Below are 13,627 nucleotides of genomic sequence, written 5' to 3' on the forward strand. Positions count from 1 at the left end.
GGCGCCGAGTGATGGAGCGGGAGGACAGCGTGGTAGCGGCGCCGGACCAGGGGGAACCCGAGGGGCAGAGGCGGCGGCTTCTGTGCCAGGACTTCGCCTCGGTGGCGCGCTGCGACGCCGGCGTGGCCCAGTGCTACCTGGCCGAGAACGACTGGGAGATGGAAGTACGCTTGGCCGCCTCCGCCCCGCGCCTCGCCGTGCCGCGGCGCCCCCGCTGCAGCCTGTGCCTTTGCCTTTCAGAGAGCGCTGAACTCCTACTTCGAGCCGCCGGTGGAGGAGAGCGCCGAGGAGGGCCGCCCCGGGGAGGCGTCGCCGCCCGCGGCCTGGTGAGCGGGCGGCCGGGGGCGGGCGTCCGAGCTACCTCCCTGCTTATTTGTTGGTTTACTTACTTATTTTCTTGGTTCTGGGGATTGAACGCGGGGGCACTCGACCACTGAGCCACGTCCCAGCCCTCTGTCGTATTTTACCTAGAGGCAGGGTCTCCCCGAGTTGCTAAGCGCCTCGCCATCGCTGAGGCTGGCTTTGAACTCTCCGTCCTCCTGCCTCCGCCTCCCGAGCCGCCGGGATGACGGGCCTGCGCCACTGCGCCTGGCTCTGATGACAGTGGAATTGTACGAAATTTGAAAGGAAAGAGGTTAGATCCTCTTTCAAAAAATGGAAACTTGCCAGGTGTAGTGATGCACACCTGGAATCCCAGCAGCTCGGGAGGCCGAGGCAAGGATCGCCAGTTCAAAGCCAGCCTCAGCAACTTAGCCAGGCCCCGGGTCGCACCAGCGCTCCTGGGTTCAAGCCCTGCTACTCTCCTCCCTCCCAAGAATGGTAACTTGAAGTCGCCTTGTTTTCTGTTTATTTGCTCTCTGCTGGCCAACCGGAACGGTAGGTTTTGGTGGTGGTTTTAATCCACACTCCTTTTATTTAAGTGACCTGTCCCCAGTTCCTGCTTTATTGCTCATAAAATAAAGCCCATTTGCCTTATAAGTTCCATTGTCACTCTGCCTATCATTCCAGGATGTTCATCTGCCACCCTCTTTTTCCTATTACGGGAAGAGTTTCAGACATCAAACTTTCATTTATTCCAGTGGGCCATTTTTGTTTTTCTTTATTACCTTTGCTTGAGACTTTCTCTTTTTCCTAACTTGCTTACTAATACTTATCTTAGAGGACTCAGTTTAAGCATGATACCTGCTGAAAATTCCCTGACCTTTCAAGTCTGGATAAGCTTCCTGTTTTAGGTACTTGTATATAGCATCTTGGGTGATCCTTGTCATAAGTTGCTCCATACTCTTAACTGTGATTCAGTATTTTATATCTTTTACTCCACTACACGTTTGGTAAAGACATATCTGTTTTATTTATTATTGATTTCTCAAAAATATGACACAATATTTGGCAGGTAATAGTCTCAGCTAGTGTGTGTTGAATTATGAAGTTCTTCCCACTTTATGGATAGCCTGTACTGTTGGCTAGTCACAGTGCAGACTCTTTTCTGAGTCATTGTCTGTTATTTGTAATAGACTGATAAATCAAAACAAAGTAAGTGAACTCCTTGATATAGGTCCTCACAAAAAATGTACTGAGTTGAGTACTGTGACATTGGAGCTATTAGAAGTCCCCTACTCTAGAATGGTACCTTGGCAGGGGGGAAAAAGTTATAAGGCTGTAGTCTGTTGTCTCTTAAACCTCTGAGCAACTACTGAGAAGACTTCGGGTTTAGTTTTCTCAGCTCTCCTGAGGAAAATAGAGAAAGGCCAAGCTTCCGGGTGTTTCTAATGCGTAAATATTCATGTATCATGACCTGATTAGATTTTTGATGTTGGCTTTAGGAAGATTTTGTGACCAGAAAAATTGAAGCCGCTGCACAAGGGCTTTGATTATGTTAAAGCAGTGGGTAGAACCTTCAGTAAATTCCTAAGATATTAGCAAAAACAAACAACACTAAAGTGATTTAGCCTCTACATTAGAATCTATATTTAGTGTGTCTTAGGAGAGACAAGGAAAATTTTTCTTAAAACCAGGTGTGCTGTGTTGAATCTTAGCTACGGATTAAAATTACCTGGGGAGTTAAAAAAAAAATTTTTTTGTCCTGGGGCCTCACTCCATAGAGAGCTTAATTAGTGTGAAGTGGGACCCATTTATTCCTTATCGACTTTTTAAAAATATTTTTTAGTTGTAGATGGACACAATAACTTTATTTATTTATGTGGTGCTGAGGATCGAACCCAGTGCCTCACACATGCGAGGTAAGTGCTCAACCACTGAGCCATAACCCCAGTCCCACCTTATCGACCTTTTTTTTTTTTTTTTTTTTTTTTCCAAGCAGCTCTGGTGATTCTGATGTAGAGCCTGCCTCTTGCATGTTTCTGTTAACAGCATTCTTACTCCTAACCAACAGCATGACACTGCCTGGGGATTTGTTAGACATGCCAAATCTCAGGTCCCCTCCCAAACCTGCTGAATCATAATCTGCATTTTGACAAGATCTCAGATGATTTAAAGCTGAGGAACTCTGTTCTCAAACATAGAACCTAAGGCATCAGATAGACTAAAGCATTTACTACTTAGAGAGGAAGTCAAGTTCAGTTCCTTATTATTTCTGTTCAACACTAGTTTTGGAGTTTGTTTCTCTCTCCATTTTTCTGAATGGAAGTTTTTATTGCAGTTCTTTAGGTACTTTTCCCACATTAAGTATTATGGATACTTACGGAACTTATTATGGATATTTATGCATAAATTACACACATGGTGTTGGATTACAGTGAAACAAGGAGAAGAACTAATAGTGCAGTAAATAAGATCATAAATTCTGGAGCCAAATGCAAAGATATAAATCCACCTGTGCCATTTAGTAACTGATAACCTTTCTCTTGAGGTGAGTAATAGTACCTACCTCATTGGGGTTGTTCTAAGGATTGAATGAGTTTATAGATATAAGACCCTTGGAATAGGCCTGGCACTTAGGAAGAGGTCAGTAAATGTCAGCTCTGATTAAGAACACTATTGTGCTTTATTCATGACAGCACTCCATGACAATCCCATCTATTGGGACTTTGGATTGTCTTCCATTGAGGAGATAGAAAGAGTGCTTACATTTTGTATTAAGTAGTTACAGGTAGTCATCTTTAAACTTTGAAGGGAAGATTGGGCACAGTGGTGCACACTTGTAATCCCAGCAACTTGAAATAGGATTCTAAGTTTGAGGACAGCTTCTACAATTTAGTGCAAGACCCTGACTCAAAAAAATAGAAAGGGGTGGGGATGTAACTCAGTGGTAGAGCACCCCTGGGTTCTGTGCTGATCAGATCCTTTAGTCACAGCAGTGAGAAAGCTGACTAAAACAATGATCAAGTATTTAATTTACCTTACATAGCTATATGATGTAGTACTTTTACATGACTGAGCGTACTGTTTGTTTATACCAGCATCACCCCCAAACACCCAAGTAATGTAATGTTAAATTTAAGATGGCTGGGGCTGGGGCTGGGGCTGGGGCTGGGGCTGGGGCTGTAGCTCAGTGGTAGAGCGCTTGCCTCGCATGCATGAGGCACTGGATTCAATCCTCAGCACCACATAAAAATGAATTTTAAAAAATACAGATATTTTGTCCATCTACAACTAAAAAAAAATTTAAAAATATAAGATGGCTACAAGGTAACTAAATGACAGGAATTTTTCAGCTCCATTATAATCTTATGGGATCACTGTCATATATACAGCCCAGTTCAGTACTGTACACATTTTAAAATACATAACTGTGGGTGAAAAAATTAAAAGTGAAGGGCTGATATTCCTGCCTTTTTTTTTTAATGCTTCCAATGAAAGAGGAAGGTGCTAACATTCTTGACAAAATACTAGAATCATTTAGCTTTTTCTCTTTTGCAATAAGACTGAAAAAATATACAATAGTAAATAATTATTGAGGAAGAAAGAGCTTTTGGGGAGGATAAAACTCAAAGGAAAGTTTTGCACTTACACATTTTTTTTATGCTCTCAAATGTGATGTATAAAAAAAGACAACTTAAAAGATTTATAATTTGTTTCAAAATTGTCATTAAGTTCATCTGGCACCAAGATAGATGTTGGCTTCTAAACACAGTTCTTCACTAAAAAGGAACAAGGGTCTCTTAGAAATGAGTGATTCCAGAGCAAAGGCAAGTTAGGCTACTTATAAAGAAAAAGTGGTTTTTTTCAGCTCACAGTTTTGGAATCTGAAAGTCTAAACAACATGGCACAGGCTCTGGAGAGGGCCTGTTATGGCACATGGATGACAGGAGTACATGCAGGCGGACCAATCACATCTTGACACAGGAAGCCAGAGAGTGACTCGGTAGGCTCAGGGTTTTTTTTTAAAGAACCCACTCTTGTGAGAACTTGCTCCCTGAATCTATTATTCCTTCTAAGGACAGGAATCCCACTGACCTAAGACTTCCACAAGGGCCCACTCCTTAAAAATTAGCCCTTGCTACTCTGCCACTGTGACTTATTTTTAAAATGGACATGTTTTTTTTTTTCTTCCTCTTTGCCTGCTCCTCCCTAATCTTGGAGGAAATAGGATTACCTTTCTTCCCCATCCTGGGCAGGGTCATCTGTCCTCGAGCACTCACCCACCACAGGAACAAAGTAATTCAGACTTTGGGGATGGTACCAGAAATCCCAGAAATGACCCTCTCAAATTAACAAGTGAAATTCAAATCCAGTCAGAGCACTGGAATGTAGCCTTTGAATCACCTCTTTAAAAGCCCCCTGTTCCCCCTGGTGGGCAGAATCACAGCCTCTGGGACCGGAGTTGACTGTGCTGCTCTTTTGCTGGCAAAGCTAGAAAACTTTTTTTTCCTATAAATAAATAAAGGGGGACTACAGCTCAGTTGGTAGAGTGCTTGCCTCGTATGCATAAGGCTCTGGGTTCAATCCCCAGCACCACAAAATAAATGATAAAATAATTAATTATAGGCTGAGTACCCTTTATCTGAAATGCTTGGAACAAGAAGTGTTTCGGTCTGGGAGGACATTTTGAATTTTCTAATTAGGTATTTTTTTTAGTCTATATCTGCAAAATAAGGGCTACAAATACAAAAGAATTTTTAATCAATATATAGATTACTTGCAAAGTTGTGTATTATTCTGATCTTTGCTAGTGTTGACCTAACCAGTGAAGAAACAACTGATTCCACTAGTTCAAAAATCAACCCATCTGAAAATACTCAGCAAGAAGATGGCAGCATGTTCTCTCTCATTACGTGGAATATTGATGGATTGGATCTAAACAATCTGCGGGAGAGGGCTCGTGGGGTGTGTTCCTACTTAACTTTGTAAGTATCACTTTTGTTGAACATTTACTGTGACAATGTGTCTTTTATAGCTATGGAATGACAGCTCAGTGTTGTGGGCTTTAGAATTAGATTTAGGTTCACAGGAGAAACTTGTGAGGTGATTGCCTCCAAGAGTAGCATCTTGAGGTGGGACAGATAGGAAATACCAATTTTTGTTAGAAGCCTTCTAGAATTATTTTACACAGTAAACTTTGTGTGTAATTACTATAACTACTGTGAAATTAAAATTCAGAAGATCTGTTTTTACCCTGCACCAGTTTAGTGACTTGGACAAACCACTTAAGTTTTCTGGAGTTTAGTTTTCTCACTATTTTAAGAGAATCAACAGAGATAACATTGAAAGCATCTATTAAAGGGCAAGATCATTATAGGCTCTCAATATGGTGGTTTCTACTTTCAGTCATTCAGTGTGTTTTGGTGGTAGATTTTTGTTTTTATGGTGCTAGGGATTATATCCAGGGCCTCACACAAGCCGGGCAGGTGCTCTGACTCTGAGCTACATCCCTGGCCTTTGTTCTTTTTAATTTGATCATAATAGTGCTGAGTGTTAAGTAACATAAATCTTTCTCATTTTATCATGACTCAAAGGTCAGTATAAATGTTGGATATTAAGTGCCCTAGAGGGTAACAGTTTTACGTTTCTTACACTGTGGAGTTTCTTTCATTGAGGTAGCTGAAAATGAATGGTATACCTAGTATTTACATTCAATTGATGTTTCTAATTAGGTACAGCCCAGATGTAATATTTCTACAGGAAGTTATTCCCCCATATTATAGCTATCTAAAGAAGAGAGCAAGGAGTTACGAAATTATTACAGGTAACACTTTTCCTGTTATTTAATTTGTCTTTTTCTTTGAAAAACAGATGAAAGAGCTGAGCAGGGTGGCACATCTTTATAATCATTTATAATCTCAGCAATTTGGGAGACTGAGAGAGGAGGATCACAAGTTTGAGGCCAGCCTCAGCATTTTAGCAAAGTCCTAAGCAACTTAGTGAGACCCTGTCTCAAAATTTAAAAATGAAAAGGGCTGGGGATGTGCCTTAGTGATTAAGCACCCTTGGTTCAATCCCCAATACCTCCCCTTGCCCGCCTCCCCCCCCCCCAAAAAAAAAATAGATTAAAGAGATAGAGCAAAGTTTAAGTTAACCTAATTGAGTATAGAGAAGAAAAAGCACAAATATAAGTTTCAGGGGAAAAAAGGTACAAGATTACTAAAAGAATTATAGGAGAATATTATATAACGTTTAGGGTTAACAAATGTGAAAAAGTAGTTGAAATGTCTGATTTTTTTGAAAAATGTAATGTACTACAATTTGAAACACTGGCTGTGTTTTTGGTGGAATTCAGTTAAATTGTGTGTGCTGGGATATCACCAGGGCCTGTCTGTGCTGAACATGTGCTCTGCCACTTGAGCTGCCCCCTGAGCATAGTTATTAGTCATTTTAAGCGTGATAGTTACATTGTGGTTATGCTTTTTCAGAGTCTTTATTCTTTTTTTGTCCCCCTTGTCTTTTTGCCCTGGATAATTTGATTTTTTAAAATTTTCTATTTATTTTGTTTTTGCTAAGTATGTTTATCGTAGCACTTGGCCATATCTCCTGGTTTTGATATTCAGTGTTTTCTGGGTTTTTTTTTTTTTTGTTGTTGTTGTTGTTTTTAATTTTTGCTTTTACTTAATATGCAGTATTTAATTTTAGTTTATTTCTGAATCCATGACTGTAAAGGAAAAGAGTCTCTCAATCTCTGTTTGTTCCTCTTTGTGGGCTTCTTTTCGGCATGTTCTTGGGGGATTCTTCATGTCTTTCTTATTTTGGATTTCTTGTTTTCTGAATCTCATGCCTTGCTGTTCCTCAGTTTACTTCTTCATTTTTGGGGGGAGCCGATCCCTTGAATTACTTTTTAAGAAGTAGTACATTGAGTAGTGAAGTTTTTAAATCCTAGAATATTGAAAATGCCTTTGTTCTAGCCTCATGTAGTTGGTTGATAATTTTAAATGGATGTAGATTTCTAGGTAGGAAAGTCATTTCCCCATGAATTTTGAAGATACTGCCTCAGTGTCTTCTAGTTTACAATGGAGGTGATGCAACTATCTTAACTTTTGGGATATATTTATTTTAATTTTATAGGCTTTCTCTTCACTGAACAGTTCTCTTATATACTTTCTTTCTTTCTTTTTTAGTTGTAAAAATGAACACTATACCTTTATTTTGTTTTTGTTTTTTATTGATTTTTATGTGGTGCCAAGGATCAAGCCCAGTGCCTCACACATGCTAGGCAAGTGCTCTCCCGCTGAGCTACAGCCCCAGCCCCTTATGTTTCTTCTTGATTAATGAATACTGCAGCTTATTTCTAAGAGCCTTCTTTCTTGTTGTTGGTTTTAGGTTTTAATCTGTGTGCCTTCACTTCCTTCTCATCTCTTTTGATCATCTATTTTTGTGTCAGTCATGTTACCTTAGACCTGATACTTAAATGTCGAGGAATCCTTGGCTCTTGATACAGTTAAATGCAAGGTACTAAAGAACCGATTGCAACTTAATATTTCTGGGCAAGTTTGGGTAGTACACCTCACCAGAGGTGAGGGAAGCATTCGTTCATTTTAGAGCCAGTTGCTTGTTGAGTTGAAGGAGATCCCCGATTGTCTGTGTGTCAGTGTGTAGAAGCCTTTAACCTGAAACCATTCAGTTGCTTTAAGAAAAAATTCTTCTTAAGCCAGGATTGTGTGTAGCACATAGCTGGACCTGAGACCTCCATCTCAAGAAAAACAAAATAAGAGGAATAAATTCCTTAGCTCTGTCTTCTGGGTGTTGGTGGTGTGCTTGTATTGCCTTCTTGCTAATAGGAGGTCAGTGGGAGGGAGCAGCTGAGGCACCCTCTCTATTTCTAGTCCACACCTCACTCATTCTCCTCTCACCCCTCCCGTAACAGCTGGTGATCTCTAGTCTCCTATTAGAGTGGGGGCCACTGGCTGCCCAGAGCTGTGGAAGACCTTTGGGATGTGTTTAGCCCCGTAGTCAGTCCTTCTCCTGGCCTCCTGGCCTGAGCTCAGCACCTGTCTTCTGTAGTAGCCTTATGGTCCAGTCCTGTTTCCACACTTTGGTGGAACAAGCCTGCTTGCTTCTCCTTGGTGGTCCTCTATCTGCACTCAACTGGTTCCCCGCTGTGCTGATAAACCATTTACCACTTGTTTCTGTGCTTTCTCTTTTCTGCTGTTGGAAACTTTAATTCGCTGTGCTTCTCTTCTTATTCTACCTGAACTACATCCCCATCTCTGTTTATTTTTATTTTTTATTTTTTATATCTTCCATGCTTCTGATTAAACTTTGGGATGGGACAGGTAAACATAGGCTTGATTGGTTTTGTGCTATTTTGAAGAAGTTTAAAGATTTAGATCCATTTAAATATGTTACCTTTTGTTATAAAATCTTCAGTAAAGAAACTTGTGATAAACTGAATTTTCCCCTCACACATTTGAAGGTCATGAAGAGGGATATTTCACAGCTATAATGTTGAAGAAATCAAGAGTGAAATTAAAAAGCCAAGAGATTATTCCTTTTCCAAGTACCAAAATGATGAGGAACCTTTTGTGTGTTCATGTAAGTCATTTAAATTTAAGTTTTGTTTTGTTTTTTTTTTTAAGAATTTTTAAAAGCAATCCCATGATGTTGTCTATTTTTAGAAAACATTTTTTAAACCACTACAGAAAAATTTGCTCCTTATATATATAGTCTTTTAAGTAGTCTTTAAAAACTTTGTTGAATTATAGATAGGCATGTAAAAATAGAATTCTTAACCTGTTAGATGTTTTCCTAAAAATATTTGAGAGTTTTCTAACATTGTACATTTACTTCCTAAAAAACGTTTATACTCAATGTAATTCTATTTGACTCTGTTGTTGTTTGTGAGGCTTATAAAAGTGATCAAATAGGTCTTGCTTTTATACAGTTGATAGATTAGTGAGGGAGAGATTGTGTATATAGTGAATAAAGAGGTGTAAGTGGTATTGTGTGTAAATTAAGAGAAAGGAGAAATGACTATTAGCCTTATTGTACAGGTGGGGAAATCAGCATGTACAGACATTTAGGAGTTACAAGAGGTGTTTGTGTACAGGTATGGACAAAGCCTTCTCTGCATTTGGGTGCAGAGGCATGAAGTCAGTAGCGTACAGGAGGTTGACAAGTAATCATGGTCCAGATTATAGAAGGGCATGAATCCTATATGAAAGAATTATACTTGGTTCTGCAAACTTTAATATCAGATCCTATGTTGTTAATATCTTAAATGCAAAAGGTAAATGGTTCTCAATTAAGTGACTTTTTATTTATTTTTCAGTACTAGGGATCAAACCAGGAGTGCTGTATCTTGAGCAATATCCTCAGCACACCAACACACACACACACACACACACACACACACACACACACACACACCCTTCTCCCCACTGCCCCTAATTTTGAGACAGGGTGTGTCTAAGTTTGAGTACCTGTGTGCCAGGTCCTAAATAATATAACAATAAATAAGAACCATTTGTGCTTGAAAATAATTCACGGCTTTGGAGAGAAATTTCTGTCTTAATTTAGTCTGGAGGCTTTAACAAGCCTGTGCAGTGTGCAGTAGGCATCTAGAGGAGAGAACTGATAATGATGGTCTGGAGGCCCTGGGGAAGTGCAGGTGGCACGTGCTTGCTACACAGCCTTCTTGGTGCCAGGGTTAGTACTGAACACTCCTTTAATCAGGAGTAGTAAAATATTTACCAGTTGATTGAATAGTGTGCAACTTTGTTACCATCGTCCAGCATTAGTGATCATTGGTCATTTTAATAATTATGCATCTTGTTGCAGGTGAGTTTGTCTGAAAATGACCTTTACCTTATGACTTCCCATTTGGAGAGTACCAGAGGACATGCCAAGGAACGAATGAGTCAGTTACAAATCGTATTAAAGAAAATGCAAGAGGCTCCAGAGTCAGCCACGGTTATATTTGCAGGAGATACAAACTTACGGGATCAGGAAGTGAGTAACCAGTCAGTCCAGTGTCTGTGAAGAAGTTATTGCTATGGAAGCTAATTTAGGTTCCTTTGATCAAAGCGGTTGAAACTAGGACCTCTGATCACTCAAAGTGTATACATAACCTTGTAAATGCAAGGCAGAAAATACTTTTTTAGCCTTTGCTGAATATATACATACCTAAGGGTAGGAAAGACTCTTATTATCGAAAAAAATCTAGCATGTGAAATAGATAACATGAAACAAATGTATATATGGGATTTAATAAGACATATAGAGAAAATAATGTTTAGAGGAATTTAGAAAGGATTAAGTTTATTTGCATCATTCCTACTGAAAAGTTTGACCACATTACTTAACCCTCTGTCTTCTGAAATTCTTTTTTAATTTTATTTATGTATCCAGTGGTTCTGGGAATTGAATCCAGGGCCTCACACATGGAAGGCAAGTGCTCTACCACTGAGCTACATCCCCATCCCCCCAATTTTGTCAAGTTTTATTCTGCATACTTAGAAATTTGAGATTTTAAAACCATGAAAGATATTCAGTCACACTAATAATTAACAAAATGTAATGGTATATGTCTAGACAAAGATCTTTATATTGATATGTCATAATAATTATCAATATATTTACTCCCTTTTCCTGCCGTCACTGTGTCCAGGACTAAAAGTTTCTGTCCTCTCAGTTTAGTTGAGATACGTAGGGATTTTTTAGGACCTCAAAAAATTAAATGTAGAATTATTATATGATCTCTGGGGCTGGGGTTGTGGCTCAGTGATAGAGCACTTGCCTTGCACATGTGAGGCACTGGGTTCAATCCTCAGCATCTCATATAACTAAATAAAGGTATTGTGTCCATCTACAACTAAAAAATAAAAACTTAAACAACAACAACAAAAAGAATTATTATCTGGTCTAGAATTCTGCTTCTAGATATTCACCTAGAAGAAGTGAAAGGTAAGGACTTATACAGATATTTGTATGCCCTTGTTCACAGCAGTGTTATTCACAGTCCCTAAAAGGTACAAGCAGGGCTGGGGTTGTGGCTTAGTGGTAGAGCGCTCGCCTAGCACAGGCAAGGCCCTGGGTTCATTCCCCAGCACCACATAAAGATAAATAATAAAGATGTTGTGTCCACCTACAACTAAAAAATAAATACTAAAAAAAAAAAAGAAGTACAAGCAACCCAAGTGTAATTGTATGTAATATATACATACAGTGTAACATTATTGAGGCTTAGAAAGGAAGGAAATTTTAGCTAATGGTGGTGGTTGGGGTGCTCCAGATATAACTCGGTGGTAGCTCAGATTCAATCCCCAGTGCCACAAAAATAAAATTAAAAAAAAAAAGTTTGACACGTGCCACACGCTAATAAATCTTAAATTATTCTAACTGAATGAAGCCAATCCACACAGTTCAAAATATTATGCTATTTCTCTTACATGAAAAACAGTAGAATAACAACTGCCAAGGACTCGGAGGACACAGAAATTGTGAATTGGTGTTATTAATGGATATAAAGTTTCATACAGAGGAGAGGGTCTAGAGATGGGTGGTGGTGATGGGTGCACAACAATGTGAATATACTTAATCTCAAAGAACCGTGTTCTTAAAAATGGCTAGAGTGATAAACTTTGTGTAGTACAGATTTTACTATAAACAGATACAACTTTATTTTGTGTTTGTTTATTTGGTGCTGGGAACTGAACCCAGGGCCTCAAACATGCAAACATATACTCTATTACTGAGCTATGCCCAGGCCACAAAAAATTTTTAAATCCTGGATTTGAATGGGAGAAAGCTCAATTTTGTTAGTACGCTTAAAATATAAATGCTCTATGTCTAAATTTGTAGTGTAGTAGTTTTTTCCTTCTTCTCATGTAAGTTCAGTTTTCAAAAACTAACAGCAATATAACTGAAGCCTTAGTGTTCAGCCTTCTGTGTTTTATCTGACACCCAGAATTAGTATTCATGGCAGAAGAGAAGGGACAAAGTTTGAACCTCTATAGCTCTCTCAATATTTATATATTACCTATGTGTTACCCTGTAGCATTATGCTTCTTATTATGTTTCTAGTTATATCACATTAAGCATTAACAAATCATTTTTGGCATTCTGGTTTAAAATGTTACACATAGATATGATAATAGCAAACACTTTTTTAAATAAAAAAAAAACAGTGTGAATCATCATCCTTTTTTCTTCTTCTTCTTCTTTTCAGGTCACTAAATGTGGTGGGTTACCTGACAACATCTTGGATGTGTGGGAGTTTTTGGGCAAACCTAAGCATTGCCAGTACACTTGGGACACACAGATGAACTCCAATCTTGGAATATCTGCCGCTTGTAAGCTTCGTTTTGATCGGATATTTTTCAGAGCAGCAGCAGAAGAGGGCCACATTATTCCCCGAAGTTTGGACCTCCTTGGGTTGGAGAAACTGGACTGTGGTAGATTTCCTAGTGATCACTGGGGTCTTCTGTGCAACTTAGATGTGATATTGTGAAATGTTTTCACATGTGAGTTTAAATGTTTTGAGTAGACTTCTGAACTTTTTGCAGGTATCGTTTCTACCTATCTGGAAAGGTAGGTTTCATATAGAGGAATTAATATACTGGAAAATTGTTTCAGAAAAAAAAAAGATTTTATAGATTATGTTCTCAGAATTCTGAGTTAAATATTAATGTCTGAGGCTGGGGATATAGCTCAATTGGTAGTTCCTGGACCTGGATCTCTTATCATATTTCACAAGTTTAGATAATCTCAAAAGAAAAAGCCACACTCCTCTGTTGTTAGTGACAGCTGTCCTGCATCCAACTTAAATAGTACATAATTGGTAAGCTATAAATGAAGTCTTATGATTTAAAATTTCTTGACTTTTTTCTGATTAATGGTGTAGGTATGTTGCTAACAAAGGCAAAATTAGTCTTGATAATGATTAAAATCAGATTTATAACAGCATGGATCCTTTTTCCTAAGAGAAAAATAAATACATAAAGAGAAATAACCTTTTAGTTTTGCTACTTGTAAGATAGAGCTATTTTACAATAAGTGAATTAAGAGTATTTTTTTTAAGTTTAAAATGTGCTTTAAAGTTTGTCTGTGTGTGTATGTAGGGGGGTGACCCCAAGAGAAATGTACTGTAAATAAAGAATTTTGTGTTTATAGTTTAGTATGTTTCTGTGTTCCCTATTTCTGCCTCCACTGCTGTTACTTGGACCTTTTATGAAAGAAAACAGCTTCCTATGTTTCCTCCCCCTCAAGGAATCATCAAGAATAATTTTCTTTCTTAGAA

The 13,627-nt window shown here is 38.7% G+C and overlaps 1 protein-coding gene across 1 annotated transcript; it reads left to right on the plus strand.

Annotated features, from left to right (window-relative positions):
• Positions 1 to 11: 11 nt before the first annotated feature.
• Positions 12 to 13,049, plus strand: TDP2 (tyrosyl-DNA phosphodiesterase 2; the record flags this gene model as incomplete). Its single annotated transcript, XM_081294240.1, has 7 exons — positions 12 to 164; positions 241 to 326; positions 5,133 to 5,306; positions 6,054 to 6,145; positions 8,804 to 8,922; positions 10,168 to 10,338; positions 12,557 to 13,049. The coding sequence occupies 7 exons, from the start codon at positions 12 to 14 to the stop codon at positions 12,836 to 12,838; spliced, it is 1,077 nt and encodes a 358-aa protein (XP_081150366.1). The 3' UTR covers positions 12,839 to 13,049.
• Positions 13,050 to 13,627: the final 578 nt, after the last annotated feature.

This window comes from Spermophilus citellus (genome assembly GCF_964194105.1).
Source record: "Spermophilus citellus genome assembly, chromosome: 5".
Classification (NCBI taxonomy): Eukaryota; Metazoa; Chordata; class Mammalia; order Rodentia; family Sciuridae; genus Spermophilus; species Spermophilus citellus.